We start from the raw sequence: 21,724 nt of genomic DNA, 5'->3' as shown, positions 1-21,724 counted from the left end.
GGGAGTTTAAAACTAGAGAGCATAGGTTTAAGGTGAAAAGGGGAAGATTTAAAGGGGACCTGAGGGACAAGTATTTGACACAGAGGGTGGTGCGTATATGGAACGAGGTACCAGAGGAAGTGGTAGAGGAGGGTACAATTACAGTGTTTAAAAGGCACTTGGACAGGTACATGGATGGGAAATGTATTGGTTTATTATTGTCACTTGTACCGAGGTGCAGTGAAAAACTTGACTTGCATACTGTTCGTACAGGTCAATTCATTACACAGTGCAGTTACATTGGGTTAGTAGAGTACATTGATGTAGTACAGGTAAAAACAGTAACAGTACAGAGTAAAGTGTCACAGCTACAGAGAAAGTGCAGTGCAATAAGGTGCAAGGTCACAACAAGGTAGATCGTGAGGTCATAGTCCATCTCACTGTATAAGGGAGCCGTTCAATAGTCTTATCACAGTGGGGTAGAAGCTGTCCTTGAGCCTGGTGGTACGTGCCCTCAGGCTCCTGTATCTTCTACCTGATGGGAGAGGAGAGAAGAGAGAATGACCCGGGTGGGTGGGGTCTTTGATTATGCTGGCTGCTTCACCAAGACAACGAGGAGGTAAAGGCAGAGTCCAAGGAGGGGAGACTGGTGTCCGTGATGCGCTGGGCTGTGTCCACAACTCTCTGCAGCTTCTTGCGGTCCTGGGCAGAGCAGTTGCCGTACCAAGCCGTGATACATCCGGATAGGATGCTTTCTATGGTGCATCAGTAAAAGTTGGTGAGAGTCAAAGGGGACAAACCAAATTTCTTTAGCCTCCTGAGGAAGCGGAGGTACTGGTGAACTTTCTTGGCCGTGGCATCTACGTGATTCGACCAGGACAGGCTTTAAATGTTGAGAGGGATATGGGCCAAATGCGGGCAAGTGGGACTAGCTCAGATCGAAATCTTGGTCAGTATGAATGAGTTGGGCCATAGGGCCTATTTTCGTCCTGTATAACTCTTTGACTATGACTCTATGACCATTTTTATCTGTGAGACCAAATTACACCAAAATTCCCTACAGGAACAGTAGGTACAAGGTGAGATTGAGAAGACTTGGTCGGTATTTTCTTGATTTTAGAAAAATGAGAGGCGATCTCATTACAATATCCTTACAGGGTTTTAATAGGTGGAGGCAAGAACAGTGTTTCCAATTGGAGTCTGAAACCACCGGTCACTGTCTCAGAATCAGAGCTCAGCCACTGACGACTGAGATGAGGAGAAGGGTCTGTACTCAGAGGGTAGTGATCCTTTGGGATGCTCTGCCTCACTGAGTTGTGGTGGCTCAGGTCACTGAGTTCACTCCAAACAGAGATCAACAGATTTGTGGATAGTCATAGAGTCACACAGCACAGAAACAGGCCCTTCAGCCCAACTCGTCCATGCCGACCAGGATGCCCACATTTGGCCCATCTCCCTCTAAAACTTTCCTGTCTATGTACTTGACCAAACGTTATAATTGTACCCACCCCTGCCATTTCCTCTAGCAGCTCGTTCCATATAGCCACCACTCTCTGTGTGCATTTATATATCTAGGGCGACACAGTAGCATAGCGGTTAGCGGGACGCTATTGCAGCGCCAGCGACCGGGGTTTGATTCCCGTCGCTGTCTGTAAGGAGTTTGTACGTTCTCCCCATGTCTGCGTGGGTTTCCTCCGGGTGCTCTGGTTTCCTCCCACATTGCAAAGACGTACGGGTAGGTTAATTTGGGTTTCAAATGGGCTGCGCGGACTCGTTGGGCCGGAAGGGCCTGTTACCACACTGTAAATAAAATTTAAAAATTTAAAACTTGCCCCTCAGGTGCCCTCCAAATCGTCCCCTCTCACCTTAAACCTGTGCCCTCCAGTTTTAGACTCTCCTACCTGGGAAAACGACTGTAATAATCGGTCTTATCTAAGCCCCTCGTGATTTTATAAACCTCTGGATATTGGGAGAATCAAAAGATAAGATATCTTTATTAGTCACATGAACACCGAGACACACAGTGAAATGCATCTTTTGCGTAGAGTGTTCTGGAGGCAGCGCGCAAGTGTCGCCACGCTTCCGGTGCCAACATAGCATGCCCACAACTTCCTAACCCGTACGTCTTTGGAATGTGGGAGGAAACCGGAGCACCCAGAGGAAACCCACGCAGTCACAGGGAGAACGTACAAACTCCTTGCAGACAGCGGCCGGAATTGAACCCGGGTCACTGGCGCTGTAATAGTGTTATGCTAACCGCTACACTGGCATGCCTGATGTAGGGAGAAGGCAGGAAAGTGACACTGAAGTAGGTTTTGATGAGTGATAGCACCGACTCGAAGGGCCAAGTGGCCTAGTCCTATTTCTTATGCCCTTAAACACTGGGCCAATGACGACGGTTATGGGATCTTGAGCATTACGGAGAGTTTTGCCTTCAGGGACCAGCGTGAGTCCTTATTATCCGACTTCCAGCCAACTCCACTCGTGGTCCCTTAGGCCGGTCTGTATTTCAGCTCTCTTGACGACACTCCGTTAACAACACTCACGTTCACTGACTTTCCAGAGCTTACTCCGGGAATTACAGAGGCTGAAATCCAAGGTGGAGGAGCTGGAGAACGAAAAGATAGAATACAAGCAGAAACTGGATGCCACAAAGGTATGGAGTAAGGTTTGCCATCACTCCTGCTGGGGTTTTAACTGAGGCACATTTTGTTCATTCACAAATAGCGTAGCGGTTAGTGCGACGCTATTACAGCGCCAGCGATCGGGGTTCAATTCCGGCCGCTGTCTGTAAGGACTTTGTACGTTCTCCCCGTGTCTGCGTGGGTTTCCTCCTGGTGCTCCGGTTTCCTCCCACATTCCAAAGACGTACGGGTAGATTAATTTGGGTTTAAAAAAAAATGGGCGGCGTGGACTCATTGGGCCGGAAGGGCCTGTTACCACGCTGTAAATAAAAAAAATATTGCTGGGCAGGGCCAGCATTTATTGCCCATCCCTAATTGCCCTTGAATCGAGTGTGGCTCTCTTTAAGAGGGTAGTTAAGAGTCACCCACATTAGTGTGTCTGGAGTCGCATATTGGTAATTGGTTTATTATTGTCACGTGTACTGAGGTGCAGTGAAGAACTTTGTTTTGCATGCCATCCATACAGATTGTTTCATCACATTATTACTTTGAGGTAGTACACGGGAAAACAATAACAGAATGCAGAATAAAGTGTTACGTTTGCAGAGAAAGTGCAGTGCAGGCAGACAATAAGGTGCGAGGCCATTGTGTTTGTGATCGTACTAGGGGACCGTTCAATCGTCTTATAACAGCAGGATAACCTCAAGAAGATACCTTGGTCAGCATGGACAAGGTGGACTGAAGGGCCTGTTTCTGTACTGTATAACACTGTGAATCTGAATTTCTCATTCCTTCTATTGTCAGTGTTTCACAAAGACTTGCTCAAACTCTGGATGGTATCTCTGCAAATAGTAATTGTCCTCTGGACCAGAATTGCCAACAACTTTGGTGTTGTTTGACATCTCGACAGTCCTTTATTTGCATATGTGCTAGTCATTACCACGAAGTTCAAAGCAGTTTTGCCTCTCTTGTAATGGGTCTCTTTAATAGCTGATAGCATGAGTGTGTAAGATTTTTGCAGCGTGTGGTCTCAGTCACGGAACATAGAACAGTACGGCACAGAACAGGGCCTTCGGCCCACAATGTTGTGCCGACATAGCTAATCCCTCCTACCTACAGAATGCCCATATCCCTCTATTTTCCTCTCATTCATGTGCCCATCCAAGCCCCTCTTAAAAGCCCCCAATGAATTTGCCTCCACCGCCCTATCAGGCAACGCATTCCAGGCATCCACCACTCTCTAAAAAAAACCGTTCCCCTCACGTCTCTTCTGAACCTACCCCCTCTCACCTTAAATGCATGCCCTCTGGTATTGGATCGCTCAATAATGGGAAAAAGATATTGCTTGTCCACCCTATGTCTGCCCCTCATAATTTTATACACTTCCAACGGATCACCCCTCAGCCTCTGCCGCTCCAGAGAAAAGAGCCCAAGTTTGTCCAGATACCACATGCCCTGTAAACAAGTTCGTTGGGAGAGTGACATTATGGAACCTCACCAATATCTCAAAGAGGCCATTCAACCCATTGTGTCTGTGCCAGCTCCTTGAAGCAACTATCTTTGGTCCCGCTCTCTTTCAACCTGGCAATGTTTGCTTCCCTTGTCAATTCTTCTTTGGAAAGCTCCTGCAGACTCTGCTTCCGCAACCCTCTCGGGCAGCGTTTTCCAAATCGCAAATCGCAACTCGATGCGTAAATGTTTTCCCCTCCAGTCTGGCTGCCATTGGTGAACTGAGGACAATCAGACCTTGAGGAGCATGGAGGGTTGTAGACTGGAGGGGCTTCTAGTCGTTGGGTTGGAGCTCCCGGAGAGATCTGGAAACCCAGCTGAATGTGTGCAGCTCTAGTTGACTTTGAGTATCTAGGCTCGAGGCAGGAAGTTGACAAATTTGAGAAGATGTCACGCTATTGTGCAGAGTTTGCTTGAGGAGGTCAGAGAAAACCAGAGACGAGAGCAAAATAGGCATTAGAAACAGTCCGCATGGTGAGGGTACTTCTACAGTGCTGTCGAATCAGAATCAGGTTTATTATCACTGACTTGTATGACATGAAATTTCTTTTTCAATCTTTTTATTAATTTTCAAATTAGTACAAAATAATACATCTAACATTAGTAATTATACAGTGCAAAGAGATCAGGAGAGCAATCATAACAGTTAAAATATATAATCACAAGGAGTAAAAAAAAGTAATCTAGACCTCCCGCTCTCTTATTAAGTGAACAAATACAAAAGGAAAGATTGAAAAGAAGTGAAATTTAATTGTATGAAAGAAGATCCCCCAAATCAAAAAAAAAGATAATAAACCAAAAACCAAAATCTTAAAAGAAAACTGGACTGATATTTCTTCAATTAAAAAGAAAAAGAAATATTATGTCATCAATTCCGCTCCTCTGCATTCAAGGGTTATTGAGAGGGATCTGAAAAAGGTCAGCTTATATCACATGGAAATATTGAATAAATAGACTCCAAACTTCCTCAAATTGAAGCCGAGGATCAACAGTACCACTCCTAATTTTTTCTAAGTTTAAGCATGCTGTAGTTTGAGAAAACCACTGAAAAGCGGTGGGAGGTCTTGCATCCTTCTATTTAAACAAAATGGATCGCTTGGCCATTAATGTGACAAAGGCGATTATACGACGAGCAGAAGCAGATAAATGGCGAGATTCCATCACTGGGAACCCAAAAATTGCAGTAATAAGGTGAGGTTGTAAATCAATATTCAATACAAATGAAATAATGTTAAAAATGTCTTTCCAATATTTTTCCAAAAGGGGACAGGACCAAAGCATATGTGTCAGGGAAGCCACCTTCGAATTAGTATAACATGAAATGTGTTGTTTTGCATCAGCAGTGCAGTGCAAGCATAAAATTACTATAAATTACAAAAATAAATAAATAGTGCCAAACAAAAAGAATAAGTGTTTATGGGTTCATGGACTGTTGAGAAATCTGATGGCGGAGGGGAAGAAGCTGTTCCTGAATCATTGAGTGTGGGTCTTCAGGCTCCTGTACCTCCTCCCCGATGGTAATAAGGTGAAGAGGGCATGTCCCAGATGGTGAGGGTCCTTAGTGATGGATGCTGCCTTCTTAACGCACCACCTCTTGAAGATGTCCTTGATGGTGAGGAGGGTTGTGCCCGTGATGGAGCTGGCTGAGTCTACAACCCTCTGCAGCCTCTTGTGATCCTGCGCATTGGAGCCTCCATACCAGGTGGCGATGCAACCAGTCAGAATGCTCTCCACCGTACATCTGTAGAAATCTGTAAGAGTCTTTGGTGACGTACCAATTCTTCTCAAACACCTAATGGAAGTAGAGCTGCTGGCGTGCCTTCTTCGTGATTGCATCAGTGTGTTGGGCCCAGGATAGATCCTCTGAGATGTTGACACCCAGGAACTTGAAGCTGCTCACCCTTCCCACCGCTGACCCCTCAGTGAGGACTGGGGCGTGTTCTCCAGGATTTAGACCCAGCAATGATGAAGACCAGGGATGTATCTCCGTGTCGGGGTCATGTTCGATTTGAAGGAGAACCTGCAGGTGGTGGTGTTTCCATTCACCTGCTGATCCTTGTCCTCCTTGGTGGTAGAGGTCACAGGTTTGAGAGGTGCTGTTGGAGTAATCCCGGTGAGTAACTGCTGTGCATATTGAAGATGGTGCACACAGCAGCCTCTTTGCACTGATGATGGAGGGTGTGAGTGTATAGAGTATCGGATGGGAAACCAGTCAAGTGGGCTGCTTTGTCCGGGATGGTGTTGAGCTTTGTGAGAGTTGTTGGAACTCGTCCAGGTAAGTGGAGAGTAGTCCATCACTTCCGGACTTGTACTTTGCAGGTTGACTGACAGGTTACTAAGTTCCTTAACAGTATTAATGATCATTGGGATTGTAAATTAGTATTTAAGGTCATGATTGTTTCATTAATGGGGAGGAAGGAGTTATGTTATACACAACAGAAGCTGTGTTGTAGAGTCATAGAGCAATACAGCACAGATACAGGCCCTTCGGCCCAACCAGTCCATGCTGACCACAGTGCCAACCCAGCTAGTCCCAATTTCCTGCGTTCAGCCCATATCCCTCTAAGCCCCGCCCCTCCATGTACTTTTCCAAGTGCTTCTTAAATGACACTGTTGTACCTGCCTCACCCACTCCCTCTGGCAGCTCGTTCCATACACTCACCACCCTCTGCGTGAAAGAGTTGCCCTTCAGGTCCATTTTAAATCTTTCCCCTCTCACCCTAAACCTATGCCCCCCTAGTTTTGGACTCCCCTACCCTGGGGAAAAGACTGTTACCATCCACCTTATCTATGCCTCTCATAATTTTAAACACTTCTATAAGGTCACCCCTCATTCTCCTACATTCCAAGGAATAAAGACCAAAGCCTACCAACCTCTCCCTATAACTCACTTTCACCTCTACAGCTATTCATCTCGTATATACTCAGCAACTGTGCTGAATACAATGCCGTATTAAATTGAATCTCTTTTGCCTGCACATGATCCATATCCCTCCATCCCTTGCAACTTCACGTGTCTATCTGACAAACTCTTCAAACACCTCTATTGTATCTGCCTCCACCACCACCACTGGCAGCACATTCCAGGCACCCACCATTCTCTGTGTAAAAAAAAATGTGCCCCGCACATCTCCTTTAAACTTTCCCTCTCTCATATTAAAGCTATGCCCTCTAGTATTTGACGTTTACACCCTGGGAAAATGACTGTCTACGCCTCTCAAGATTTTATAAACTTCTATCAGGTCTCCCCTCAGCCTCCGATACTCCAGAGAAAACAACTCAAGTTTGTCCAACCTCTCCTTATAACTCATACCCTCTAATCCAGGCAGCATCCTGGTGAACCTCTTCTGCACCGTCTCCAAAGCCTCCACATCCTTTCTGTAACGGGGTGACCAGAACTGCACACAACACTCCAAGTGCAGCCTCACCAACGCAGCAACATGACTTCCTGACTCTTACACTCAGTGCCCTGACCAATGAAGGCAGGCATACCACACGCCTTCCTTACCACCCTATCTACTTGCGTGGCCACTTTCAGGGAGCTGTGGACTTGGACCCCAAGATCCCTCTGTACATCAATGCTGTTAAGGGTTCTGCCATTAACTGTGTACTTTCCCCTGACGAGACTCACTGCTGATGAGGTACAAAGAAGTCGACTGGACTAGCAGCTAAACATCACATGCCACATCAGAGATCAATGCAGAGTAACAGCTAAAGGGAGCTGTTTGTAATGCATTCAGCCAACAGAACATTTGAAAATTTAGTTTCAAACTTGTCATGTGGTTAACGATAGAGTTCTGAACACGGGGGGGTAGTGTTGGGAAGTAATTATTGCTTTCCTAGCTGTTGGGATCAGCAAGGTGACACGTGTTGTGTGCACTCTGTATTCCCCTGTGGTGTATCAAGTGTTCGATTCTAATATTTCAAAATAATACTGTCCCCAACAGCCTCCAGTGGAGCAGAGGGCGGAAGGTTAAACCAAGTGGTTTGAGCTGCTTGTGATTTAACTCTTTCAATGTGTTTCTAGTTTGGAATAGTTAGTCATGGAGTCACACAGTGCAGAAACAGGACCTTCCAACACGCCACATGGGTAATGATCATCAAAAACCCATCTACACTCATTCCATTTGCCAGCACTTGGTCCATCGCCTTCTATGGCTTGCTGTTTGGTAAATTATTTTATTATTGTCACACGTACCGAGGTACGGTGAGAGCTTTGTTTTGCATGCCATTCATGCAGATCATTACATTACAACAGTGCATTGAGGTAGTACAAGGGAAAACAATAACAGAATGCAGAATAAAGTGTTACAGTTACAGAGAAAGTGCAGTGCAGGCAGACACAGAAACCAGCCTCCCCTCCATGTCTACACTTCTTGCTGCCTCGGTAAAACAACCAGCATAATCAAGGGCCCCACCCGCCTTGAACATTCTCTCTTCCCCCCTCTCCCATCAGGCAGAAGATACAAAAGCCTGAAGGCACATACCACCACGCTCAAGGACAGCTTCTATCCCACTGTGATGAGAATATTGAACAGTCCCCTAGTACAATGAGGTGGACTCTTGACCTCACCATCTACTTGGTTATGACCTTGCACCTTATTGTCTGCCTGCACTGCACTTTCTCTGTAACTGTAACACTTTATTCTGCATTCTGTTATTGTTTGCCCTTGTACTACCTCAATGCGCTGGTGTGGTGAAATGATCTGTATGGATGGCATGCAAAACAAAGTTTTTTCACTGTACCTTGGTACATGTGACAATAATAAACCAATTTACCAATGTTAAACTCCCCTACCCTAGGATAATAGACTATCTACCCTATTTACCCCCCTCATGATTTTATAAACCTCTATCAGGTCACCCCTCAGTCTCCTCCGCTCCAGGGAAAACAGTCCCAGCCTGTCCAGCCTCTCCTTATAGCTCAAGCCCTCCACTCCCAGCAATATCCTTGTGAATTTTCTTTGCACCTTCTCCAGCTTATTCACACCTTTCTATAGCGTGCACACTTGAATACAAGCCTTGTAAAGTTATAATTAAAAATGATAACAGATTTCTGATGTTTGGAAGTTATTGATCAAGTTAATGTTTTGAAATCTCTCTTCCTCTGCAGGCCGAAATCCAAAATCTTCAGGAACAGCTCAACATGAGAGACATTGAGATTGAGCGGTTACAGAGCCAACTCTCTTCCAGAGCTTCAGTGCAGAGTGACGGGTCAGACCGAGGTAGGAGTGGTCCCCACAGACTATCTGAGCTATAAGACTAATAGACGTAGGAAGAGCCCATTTAGCCCCTTGTGCCTGTTCTGCCATCATCGGTTGAACTTTGACCTCAGTGCCATTTTCCTGTACATCCCTGAATATCTGTAGAAACTGTTCAGTTGCCGCAGAGAATGCTGGAGACACTCATCAGATCAAGCACCCTCTGTAGGGAGAGACGGAGTGCTGACAGTTCAATTCCATGGCCCTTTCACTGGAGGTTTCTCTCTCCCCAGCTGCTGCCTGATCTGCCAAGTATGTCCAGCATCCCAGAGTAATTTGTCTTTGATTGAGCTGTACGAAAGTTGCCAAGTTATTTCTGTCCTCTGGGAACACACCCAGAGCAATTGAAGATGTCCATACTTTCCCTGGTTTCTGCCTGGATCCTCATGCTTTGGTACACGGTTTGTTCCTCTCCCTCTTGCCCTGATGGCGTTAGCTCCTTACAGGGTGCAGTTCCTTGTGCATGGGCTCCTGTTGGGGTTTCGAGTCGGTGGGGGGTGATGTCTGTGTTGTTCATCCTGTGGTACTGGTTGGGGTCGGCTACAATGAGGAAACCCACTCACTGCCGAGCGGGGAAAGGTGTTGTGGGGAGAACACTTCTGTTCCTGCTCTCTCTTCCATCTTCCTAATCCCAGCTAAGGGTTCTGGAGTGGGGGTGTGACCTTGCAGGTTGAGATCAGATCTTAAACCTGAGGAAGACCCGATTCAAGGTTTTCTCATTGTACAGAAAAAAAAAGCTTGCATTTGTGTAGTGCCTATCATACGTTCTGGGCATCTCAAAAGCTTCTACACAGCACAATCCCACAAGTAAATGGCAGGACCCTTAACAGCATTGAAGTACAGAGGAATCTTGGGGTCCAAGTCTACAGCTCTCTGAAAGTGCCCACGCAAGTTGATAGAGTGGTAAAGAAGGCGTGTGGCTTGCTTGCCTTCATTGGTCAGGGCATCGAGTACAAGTGTTGGAATGTCATGCTACAACTGTCTAAAACTTTGATTAGGGCAGACTTGGAGTATTGCGTCCAGTTCTGATCGCCCCCATTACAGGAAGGATGTGGAGGCTTTGGAGAGGGTGCAGAAGAGGTTCACCAGGATGCTGCCTGGATTAGAGGGTATGAGCTTATAAGGAGAGGTTGGACAAACTTGGGTTGTTTTCTCTGGAACGTCAGAGGCTGAGGGGAGACCTGGTTTATAAGATTATGGGAGGCATAGATAGGGTAGGTAGTCAGAATCTTTTTACCAGGGTAGAAATGTCAAAGGATATGCATTTAAGGTGAGAAGGGGAAGGTTTAAAGGTGTGTGGGACATGTTTCTTTCACGGAGAGTGATGGGTGCCTGGAACAGGCTGCCAGGGGTGGTGGTGGAAGTAGATATGATGGTGGGGTTTAAGAGGCTGTTAGATAGACAAATGAATGTGCAGGGAGTGGAGGGATACGGATCACGTTCAGGCAGAAGAGATTTAGTTTAATTCGGCAACGTATCCAAGGCAGTCTTCGTGGGCCAAAGGGCCTGTTCCTGAGCTGTAGTGTTCTATGTAAACAGCCATGTAATAAGTGACAGATCATCTACTTCAGCGATGCTAATTGAAGGACAAAGGTGGAGAGATGTTTCTATACATAGAGTCCAGGATCCGAGGGCACAGCCTCGGAATAAAGGGACGTCCCTTTGGAACAGATGAGGAGAAATTTCCTCAGCCAGATGGCGGCGAATCTGTGGAATTCGTTGCCACAGACGGCTGTGGAGGCCAAGTCATTGAGTGTATTTAAGGCAGAGATTGATAGGTTCTTCATTAGTAAGGGGGGGGTTAAGGGTTACGGGGAGAAGGCAGGAGAATAGGGATAAAAAAAATCAGCCATGATCGAATGGAGCAGACTCGATGGGCCGAATGGCCTTAATTTGCTCCTATGTCTTATGGTCTATGTGACCATTATAGACCACACGCTGGATATTTTTTCCTTGGAGCACAGGAGAATGGGGGGTGACCTCAGAGAAGTTTATAAAATCATGAGGGGTATGGATAAGGTGGACGGTCATAGTCTTTTCCCCAGGGTTGGGGAGTCCAAACCTGGAGGGAAAAATGTACAAGATAAGAGGGGAGAGATTTAAAAGAAACCTGAGAGGTAACTGCTTTACACAGAGGGTGGTGAGTACCTGGAACGAGCTGCCAGAGGAAGTGGTCGAGGTGAGTACAGCTGCAACATTTAAGAGGCAGTTGGATAGGTCCATGGAGGGGAGGGGCTTGGAGGGTTATGGGCCGAACAGGGGCAACTGCGACTAGCAGGGAGGATGCTGTGGTCGGTATGGATAAGTTGGGCCGAAGGGCCTGTTTCCGTGCTGTATTACTCTATGACTGTGACTCTCAGTGTTGGCCCAGATGCTCTGGATGCAGTTCCTTCCTCCTCTTTATCCTTCATCCTGTCCTGCTGAGAGGTAGACGGACTCTCAGCCTCACGCCTCGACTGAAAAGCAGCACCTCCTCAGGTGCTGCACTCCCTCTGGTGACGTAAGCCTGCTGGCTTATGTCTGCAGGTAAGATAAGATCTCTTTATTAGTCACATGTACATTGAAACACACAGTGAAATGCATCTTTTGCATAGAGTGTTCTGGGGGCAGCCCGCAAGCGTCGCCACACTTCCGGCGCCAACATAGCACGCCCACAACTTCCTAACCCGTACGCCTTTGGAATGTGGGAGGAAACCAGAGCACCCGGAGGAAACCCACGCAGTCATGGGGAGAACGTACAAACTCCTTATAGATAGTGGCCGGAATTGAACCCGGGTCATTGGCTCTCTAATAGCATTACGCTAACCGCTGCACTACCGTGCCTGCCCAGTGCAGTTGAGTCCCCCTAAATTAGATGGAAGCGAATTTTATACTGAAGCATCTCTCATCACTCGCTGCATCCACTGAGCAAACCGAAATAACTGTTGGTTGGGTCAATATTGGAGCAACACAGCATGATCCCAAAAATAACAGACAAATGGTCAACCAGAATTAACGGGGTTTGGGAATTGGCTTTGGCGTGGGGCAGTAAGGGTTGACTGAAGACAGAGATTATAGGGAGAGAGTAGAGAGGGTAGGGGAGAAAGAGAGACGATGAAGGGGAGAGAGATGTTGATCAGGATGAATACACAAAAAGTGCTGGAGGAACTCACCAGGTCAGGCAGCATCTATGGAGGGAAATAAGATGCTAAGATATCTCACTCTGTCCTCCGAAGTTGGCACATAGTGCGTTCAGATCTGGTTGCCCCATTACAGGAAGGATGTGAAGGCTTTGGAGAGGGTGCAGAAGAGGTTCACCAGAATGCTGCCTGGATTAGAAGGCAGGTGTTATAAGGAGAGCTTGGACAAACTTGGGTTGTTTTCTCAGGAGTGACGGGGGCTGAGGGGAGACCTGATAGAAGTTTATAAGATTATGAGAGGCGTAGTTAGAGTAGACAGCCGGTATCTTTTTCTTGGGGTCAAAATGTCTAACACTAGAGGTCATGCATTTAAGGTGAGATGGGGAAAGTTCAAAGGAGATGTGCGGGGCAGGTTTTTTTTAACACAGAGAGCGGTGGGTGCCTGGAATGTGCTGCCAGGGGTGGTAGTGGAGGCAGATACAACAGAGGCGTTTAAGAGACTCGTAGATAAGCACATGAATGTGCAGGGAATGGAGGGATGTGGACATTGTGTAGTCAGAAGGGATTCATTTAGTTTGGTGTTTAATTAATAGCTTAATCAGTTTAGCACAACATCGTGGGCTGAAGAGCTTGTTCCTGTGCTGTACTGGTCTACGTTCTATGATAATTGAGTGAGCCAATTATCCCCTGAATTTAACACCTCCGACCAATGGGGTGAGAGCACAGTAAACAATTGACTGCTTGTGCACTGTTAAATTCTTTGGGCATAAACTCAGCCAGTTAATCGAACCTGAATAACGCTCAGCATAGAGTCCATTATGTCAGTACCCTGGCCAGATTGCAGCAAAATTAATGAACTTTGTGAAATAATTTGTCATTCAAAGCTGCATTTGTTTGAAGGAATTTCTTGGGCCACAGATCAGTATCAAGCCCTGCAAAAAGCTAGATGTTCATTTGGCACCTGTGTACAATGACTCCTTTGTGTGAATTGTTACGTTTAGTGTGGCCTGTAGTTTTGATTTCATTCAAGTACCTATCCAGATACCTCTTAAATGTTGTTTAAGGCTGAGGGCAGACACGGTAGTGTAACAGTTAGTGTAATGCTATTACAGCGCCAGCGACCTGGGTTCAATTCCGGCCACTGTCTGTAAGAAGTTTGTACGTTCTCCCCGTGTCTGTGTGGGTTTTCCTCCGGGTGCTCCGGTTTCCTCCCACATTCCAAAGACGTACGGGTTAGGAAGTTGTGGGCATGCTATGTTGGCGCCGGAAGCGTGGCGACACTTGCAGCTGCCTCCAGAACACTCTACACAAAAGATGCATTCACTGTGTGTTTCGATGTACATGTGACTAATAAAGAAATCCTATCTCCTCTGGCAGCTCATTCCAGATACTAGCTACTCTTTGTACGAAAAATTTTACCCCTCAGGTCCCATTTAAACTTCCTCCCTCTCACCTTAAACCTGTGCCTAAAACCAGACCCTCGTGTGATTTCTCACTACTCCTTCACTGCTTCTTGTGTGATTGATGCTTTAGGGATTGTTAACGGGCCGAGTAATGTTGGCCACGACAAGCTGTCTCACCTTGTTCAGAAGTTGCCCTGTAGAAGAAGGGGGTGAGTTCTGGTCACCTCACTATAGGAAGGATGTCGAGGCTTTAGAGAAGGTACAGAGGAGGTTTACTAGGATGCTGCCTGGATTAGAGGGCATGTACCATCAGGAGAGGCTGGACAAACTTGGGCTCTTCTCTCTGGAGCGGCGGAGGCTGAGGGGTGATCTGTTGGAAGTGTATAAAATTATGAGGAGCATAGATAGGGTGGACAAGCGATATCTTTTTCCCATTATTGAGTGATCTAATACCAGAGAGGCATGCATTTAAGGTGAGAGGGGGTAGGTTCAGAACAGACGTGAGGGGTGTGTTTTTTTACTGAGAGAGTGGTGGATGCCTGAAATGCGTTGCCTGATAGGGTGGTGGAGGCAAAGTCATTGGGGGCTTTTAAGAGGCGCTTGGATGGGCACATGAATGAGAGGAAAATAGATGGATATGGGCATTCTGTAAGTAGGAGGGATTAGCTATGTCGGCCCAACATTGTGGGCCAAAGGTCCTGTTCTGTGCTGTATCGTTCTAGATTCTACGTTCTAATCCGCTGCAGACTGCTTTGAATTCTGAGCTGTTGTACTGCATTGGGGACTTGGGGTGACCATCTGGTTTATCTCCTGCTGCCCAGGTAGTCCCCAGTGAGAGTGGGGTCATTAGTCCATCCCAGCCTCAATCTCCAACCAACCCTCACACAAGACGAGGAGACCCTCAGTAGTAGAGACTGCCTGGAGCCAAAGTCACCAGTCCCTCCGAGGCTCTCTCCACTTATTGCTCTTTGTATATTTGTCAATCTGCCTCACGTACATTTGAATGAACAAAACTGAGCACTTAAGGGCATGGCTTTAAGTTGAGAGAGTTTAAAAGAGATTTACAAGGCAAGTTTTTTTTATACAAGGAATGGTAGGTGCCTGGAACTCTCTGCCAGCGCAGGTGTGGAAGCAGATGTGATGGGGATTTTTAAGACACAGGAATGGGCAGGGAATGGAGAGATACAGACCATGTATTGGTTTATTATTGTCACTTGTACCGAGGTACAGTGGAAAAACTTGTCTTGCATACCGATCGTACAGGTCAGTTCATTACACAGTGCAGATACATTGGGTTAGTACAGAATGCATTGATGTAGTACATGTCAAAACAATAACAGTACAGAGTAAAGTGTCACAGCTACACAGAAAGTGCAGTGCAATAAGCTGCAAGATCACAACAAGGTAGATCGTGAGGTCAGAGTCCATCTCATCGTATAAGGGAACTGTTCAATAGTCAACAGTGGGATAGAAGCTGTCCTTAAGCCTGGTGGTATATGCCTTCAGGCTCCTGTATCTTCTACCTGATGGGAGAGGAGAGAAGAGAGAATGACCTGGCTGGGTGGAGTCTTTGATTATGCTGGCTGCTTCACCAAGACAGTGAGAGGTAAAGACAAAGTCCAAGGAGGGGAGGCTGGTGTCCGTGATGCGCTGGGCTGTGTCCACAACTCTCTGCAGTTTCTTGTGGTCCTGGGCAGAGCAGTTGCCGTCCCAAGCCATGATGCATCTAGATAGGATGCTTTCTATGGTGCGTCGATAAAAGTTGGTGAGAGTCAAAGGGGACATGCCAAATTTCTTTAGCCTCCTGAGGAAGTGGAGGCGCTGGTGAGCTTTCTTGGCCGTGGCATCTACGTGATTTGACCAGGACAGGCTGTTGGTGATGTTCACTCCCAGGAACTTGAAGCTCTCAACCCTCTTGACCTCAGCACCATTGATGTAGACAGGTGGATGTACACCGCCCCCTTTCCTGAAGTCAATGACCAGCTCTTTTGTTTCATTGACATTGAGGGAAAGGAACTGCAGGCAGATATGTAGTTTAAATTGGCATCACAGTCGGCACAGACATAGTGGGCCAAAGGGCCTGCTCCTGTGCTGTGCTGTTCTATGTTTTTATCTCAAATAATGTTGGCAAGTGGGGAATTTTTCCAAAGGTGAGCTGCAGTCCTGGTTGTAATAGTAAACCCACAATAATCTGGCACCGTCGGGGTGGAGAAGCAGATTTTCCGGGCTATTGTACATTGCTCGTATTACTCCAAAACACTTTTATTCCACTTCTCTTCCTACGTGTTGTACAGTATTATAATAGGTTTTCACATGGACCCAATGAGTTTAAAGGGAGTGGGAAGTAGATCCCTGTGAGTTTCACCCTGTAAATTTCAGCTCATCAAACAAGCTGAAACTTACAAGCACTTCAGACCCCAGCTCCCAACCTCGCACCCAGCTCACGCTCCCAGTAATACACAGCTAACCCTGTGAGAACCTGAATTAAGTTCATTGTCACTGACATGTGTCATGAAATTTGTTGTTTTGTGGCAGCAGTACAGTGCAAGACATAAAAGTTACTATAAGTTACAAAGTGAGTGGCAGGATCTGCGGATGCTGAGGACTTAGTGTACTAATGAGTGAGCCAGTGCTGAACAGGATAGAGTTTTGCTCTATAATAGCTGGTGCTGTATCAGATCTGAGGTATTTGATTATGATGCTGTGTTATTGAAATAGGATTGTTTTATTCCCTAACACCCAGAGTGAGCCCTGTCTAATTGATATGATGAAAGATCCATTTACAAGTTGGTGAACCACTCTTTAGATCTGGATGTTGTAACTAAGCCAATGTCCCTGACGTCAGATGTATGAGTGAATGGGAAGCAAGGGGTCTACTTAACCCTTGGTACCCCTCCACCCTCGCTCTTCTACCAATCTGTAACCAGCAGATTTGACATAGGTTGTTGATTGTGGGATCCTGCTGTGCCCCATTTATCTCCAGGGTATTAGTGAACTTTGAAGATGGTCATTATACATAAGGGACGTGATGTGGCACTATGCAAATGCAAATGTACTTTTACTTGATGTGTTCATGTTGCTTCTTGGAGGGATCGGGATCTTTGCTTCTCGTTGACCCATAAATCTGAAAGAAATTGCTTCATTCACTGAGCCTACAAGCATTATTTTCTCACTTGAAGGCTTCGAGCTCGTAGCTCTTCGACACACGCACAGAATAACCAAAGCCACCAGGACTGCAGGGAAAGAGATGGGCCATTCAACACCTTGAGGGCTTCTAAAATTCCCCTCCCGGTTTCAGATCCCCCTGTGACCTCGCCCCTCCCCAGCTCTGCTTTCTCCTCCAGCTTCACAATTCAAAATCGCGGCACACCTCCAGATCTGACCTCCTCCTCAGCTCCAAGCTCCAATACCGACAGCCGGGACCCAAAGCTCTGGAATTCCTTCCCTAAACCCCTCCACATCTCTCTCCCACTTCAAGAATCGCATCAAAGTCTACCTCTGGGTTAATGTTTGGGAAAACATCTCTTTATGTGGCTTGGGGTCAGATTTTGATGATGCTTCTCTGCATGTTTTTTTAAGCAAAAGGTGCAAAATAAGGTTGTTCTACAGTAGATTCTGTTCATTGCCTTGGTTCCATGTTCCTCAGTATCCCATCCAATTCCCCTCCCCCCAACGTCCGACATTCCCAGAAATTTTTGAGGAGAATTCTCAATGGGGATTCCGACTAGCCTTGAGACTTGTTCACTGACACCAGACCTGAACTCCTACTGCGTTGTTCTAGGCACTCACGCCGTTACCATCACAGAAGGTAGTAGTTCCCTTCAACTGTTCTAATCACCTGAGACACCTCTGTTGGATCTTACTAACCCCACTGTAAGTGAAGGAACACAAACCAGCCATCAGCACCCTACCCTCCCGCTAACCCTTTTAAACCCAGTACTGTCCAAGTGATTCTCCTTAGCACCCGATTCTTTCCTTCCTGAGAAATATTGGATATAGAGTCAGAAGGTTGCTGTAGGTTACAACAAGATGTTGATAGGAATGAGAGCTGGGCTGAGAAGTGGCAGATGGAGTTCAACCCCGAAAAGTGTGAAGTGATACACTTTGGAAGATTGGATTTGAAGGCAGAATACAAGGTTAATGGCAGGACTCTTAACAGTGTGGAGGAACAGAGGGATCTTGGGGTCCACGTCCATGGATCCCTCAAGGGTGCCGCGCAGGTAGATAGGGTTGTTAAGAAGGCATATGGTGTGTTGACCTTTATTAGTCTGGGTATTGAGTTCAAGAGCCACAAATTAACATTGCAACTCTATAAAACTCTGGTCAGACCACACTTGGAGTATTGTGTTCAGTTCTGGTTGCCTCATTATGGGAAGGATGTGGAGGCTTTAGAGAGGGTGCAGAGGAGATTTACCAGGATGTTGCCTGGATTGGAGAGCATGTCTTATGAGGATAGGTTGAGTGACCTCGGGCTTTTCCCTTTGGAGAGAAGGAGGATGAGAGGTGACTTGATAGAGGTGTACAAGATGATAAGAGGCATAGATCGAGTGGACAGTCAGAGACTTTTTCCCGGGGTGACAATGGCTAACACGAGGGGGCATAATTTTAAGGTGATTGGAGGAAGATATAAGGGGGATGTCAGGGGTAAGTTTTTTACACAGAGAGTGGTGGGTGTGTGGAATGCACTGCCGGCAGAGGCTGTGGGGGCAGATACATTAAGGATATTTAAGAGACTCTTAGATAGACACATGAATGATAGAGAAATGGAAGGTTATGTGGGAGGGAAGGGGTAGATAGATCTTAGAGCAGGATAAAATGTCAGCACAACATTGTGGGCCGAAGGGCCTGTACTGCGCTGTAATGTTCTATGTTCTGTGATGAATGACGGAGACTCGGTGGGACAAGGGGCCTGTTTCTGACTCTCTATTAGAAAGGAGGGAAACGGGTGCTAAGGAGAATCACTTGGACAGTACTGGGTTTAAAAGGGTTAGCGGGAGGGTAGGGTGCTGATGGCTGGTTTGTGTTCCTTCACTTACAGTGGGGTTAGTAAGATCCAACAGAGGTGTCTCAGGTGATTAGAACAGTTGGAGGGAACTACTACCTTCTGTGATGGTAATGGCGTGAGTGCCTAGGACAACACAGTCGGGGTTCACGTCTGGCAAACCTGAGGTTGGTGGGTTACCCAGACCTTTGCAAGACGTTAGCTGAGAAAGATGACTTGCGTATTGAGCCCTTTGCCTCCGTTCATTAACCTCAGCCACCCATTGCAAGCCAAAGTCCCTCTGTTATCCTTCAGATCGCTTCCTCCTCAATTGTTCCTGATTTAATTGATTCCTGTTTGTTTTGCTACCCAGTGACTTGGGTCCAGATGGAGGACATTCTGTCTCTCAAGTCTCACCAGCCATTTGGTTCAATTGAGGTTCACCTGTATCTCAATTCCAGTTGTAGGGATAGCCCGAGCCCCTCGTGTCCATTGAACACAGTAAATTGGTTTATTATTGTCACATGTACCGAGGTACAGTAAAAAACCTGCTTATCATTTCATTACAACAGTACATTGAGGTAGTACAAAGGAAAACAATAACAGAATGCAGAATAAAGTGTCACAGTTACAGAGAAAGTGCAGTGCAGGCAGACAATAAGGTGCAAGGTCATAACGAGGTAGATTGTGAGGTCAAGAGTGCGTCTTATCGTACTAAAAAACCGTTCAATAGTCCTGTAACTGCGGGATAGAAGCTGGGGATAGAAGCTGGAGATACAGAGGACCGCAGATGCTGGAATCTAGGTGAAAAACACAATGATACTGGAGAAACTCAGCAGGCCAGGCAGCATCCGTGGAGACAAGCAGGCGGTCAACGTTTCGGGTCAGGACCCTTCTCCAGGACTGAGCTGTCCTTGAGCCTGGTGGTACGTGCTTCCAGGCTTTTATATCTTCTGCCCGATGGGAGGGAGGGAGAAGAGAGAACGTCCGGTGTGGGTAGGGTCTTTGATTACGTTGAAAAACACAATGATGCTGGAGGAACTCAGCAGGCCAGGCAGCATCCGTGGAGAATGCCTCGCCTGCTGAGTTCCTCCAGCATCATCATATTTTTCATCTAGATTCCAGCATCGCAGTCCTTTGTTTCTCTTTGCTGGCTGCTTTACCTAGGCAGCAAGAAGTGTAGACAGAGTCTATGGAGGGGAGGCTGGTTTCCGTGATGTGCTGAGCTCGGGCAGTGCAGTTGCTGTACCAAGCCGTGATGCATCCAGATGGGATGCTTTCTGTGGTGCATCGATATAAGTTGAAGGTCAGGGAAGGACAGCTTCAGACCTGCCAGTAAAATGCAAGACATATATTAGCAATGCCTTCCTAATGAACACAAGAACATAGGAGAAGGAATAGGCCACTCGGCCCCTTCACGCCTGCCCCACCATTCAAACTAATAATGGCTGACCTGCCCCAGCTCTCACCTCCCGATGCAGGGTCTCACCACAAAATGTCGACAGCTCCTTTCCTCCCCCACAGATGCTACTCGACCCGCTGAGTTCCTCCCGCAGATTGTGTGTTGATCCAGAGTTAAGGATCTGCAGTCTCTTGTGTCTCTCTGTCCTCGTCTCTTCTGTCCCAGTTCCCCAAAGCCCTCAGTCCCCGATCCATCAAAAATCTATCCACTTCCTCTTTAAAAGCCCCCGGTGATGTAGCCCCCACAAGTATGTGGGTTCTTCCAGTCGGTAATGAACTGGTATAATTAATCACAAAACAGCAGACTCTGTTAATGATGGAACTTGAAAACAGAATGAAGCAATTTCTTTCGTGGTGCTTTGTAGTGATTCTGAAGCCGTAACTCTGGAGTCAAGGATGTGCGGGGAGTGGTCTCTGGGGGTGGAGCTGATGGGGGGGTGTGCCGCGATTCTGAGGGACCCCCCCCCCCAGGAGCGCACATTTCCCCCAGCGGCAATGCCAACCCTCCTGATCGTTTGTGGTTTCAACGTTTAATCTTTGCTTTTTGCCTCTGTGGTCTCCTCCCGCTTACACTGTTCACCCGGGGAATCATAGAGGACATGTATAGGAAGAAGCTGAAAGACAAACGTAAGCTCTCACTGTCTCTTTGCAGGGGTTGTTTGTGGCTGGGGTGGGGGGGGGGGGGGGGGGAAGCACGCGGGGCATTGGAATAGAGGGTGGGGTCGGGAAGCACGGGTGGACGGGACGTTTGGGAGAAGGAAGAGGGTCTTGGTTCTGGGTGCGATGCAGAGGGAACGGGTGGAGATGGGAAGAGGGGTTCACGGGGAGAGGAGGTGCACTTGCGGGAGATTATTGGGAGTCATCTGGCATAGAGAGTCATAGAGTTTGCAGCACAGAAACAGGCCCTTCAGCCCAACTGGTCCATGCCAACCATGGTGCCCACCAAGCTAGTCCCATTTGGCCCGTATCCCTCTAGAGCTTTCCTTTTCATGTACTTATCCAAATGTCTTTTGAGTTGAACTGGGAATGAGGGTGGGGATTTGGCCAGGTGAAGTGTTGGATATGGGTTATTTGGGAAAGAGGGGATGGTGAGCTGTGAAGGCTTGTGGCACAAGCATCACATTTTCTTTCCAAACCATTTACAGCCCAAAATCATTAATGACTTCATTGCCAATACATTGAATCATCAAGTAAACTTGACATTGAGGTGTCATCATCAGAGAAGACATGGTTGGAATAAAAATGGCCCTGATCCCACAATAGAACCTCCGTGTGATATCTACACTTGACGTGGGATTGCACTGTGTAGTGGTAACACCACTGCAGCCTGGACTGACGATTCCAAGGACGAGAGGAAGGAGCCCATCCTGGGCAGCTTGAGAATTCA

General features: G+C 46.9%; 1 protein-coding gene across 10 annotated transcripts in view; it reads left to right on the top strand.

Moving 5' to 3' along the window:
- Positions 1-21,724, top strand: part of LOC127577915 (liprin-beta-2-like) — a 285,732-nt gene that overhangs the window by 189,899 nt on the left and 74,109 nt on the right. For 8 of the 10 annotated variants that reach the window (XM_052029584.1, XM_052029587.1, XM_052029581.1 and 5 more), the window contains 3 exons: positions 2,543-2,635; positions 9,226-9,337; positions 20,932-20,964. In XM_052029584.1, the coding sequence (XP_051885544.1) occupies positions 2,543-2,635; positions 9,226-9,337; positions 20,932-20,964 (238 nt within the window). The remainder of the gene's footprint in view (positions 1-2,542; positions 2,636-9,225; positions 9,338-20,931; positions 20,965-21,724) is intronic. The other 2 variants (XM_052029589.1, XM_052029588.1) reach the window with 1 other exon arrangement.

The sequence above is a fragment of the Pristis pectinata genome, chromosome 14 (genome assembly GCF_009764475.1).
Source record: "Pristis pectinata isolate sPriPec2 chromosome 14, sPriPec2.1.pri, whole genome shotgun sequence".
Classification (NCBI taxonomy): Eukaryota; Metazoa; Chordata; class Chondrichthyes; order Rhinopristiformes; family Pristidae; genus Pristis; species Pristis pectinata.
Note: the sequence above shows the minus strand (reverse complement) of the source record. Positions and strands in the feature narration are given on the sequence as shown.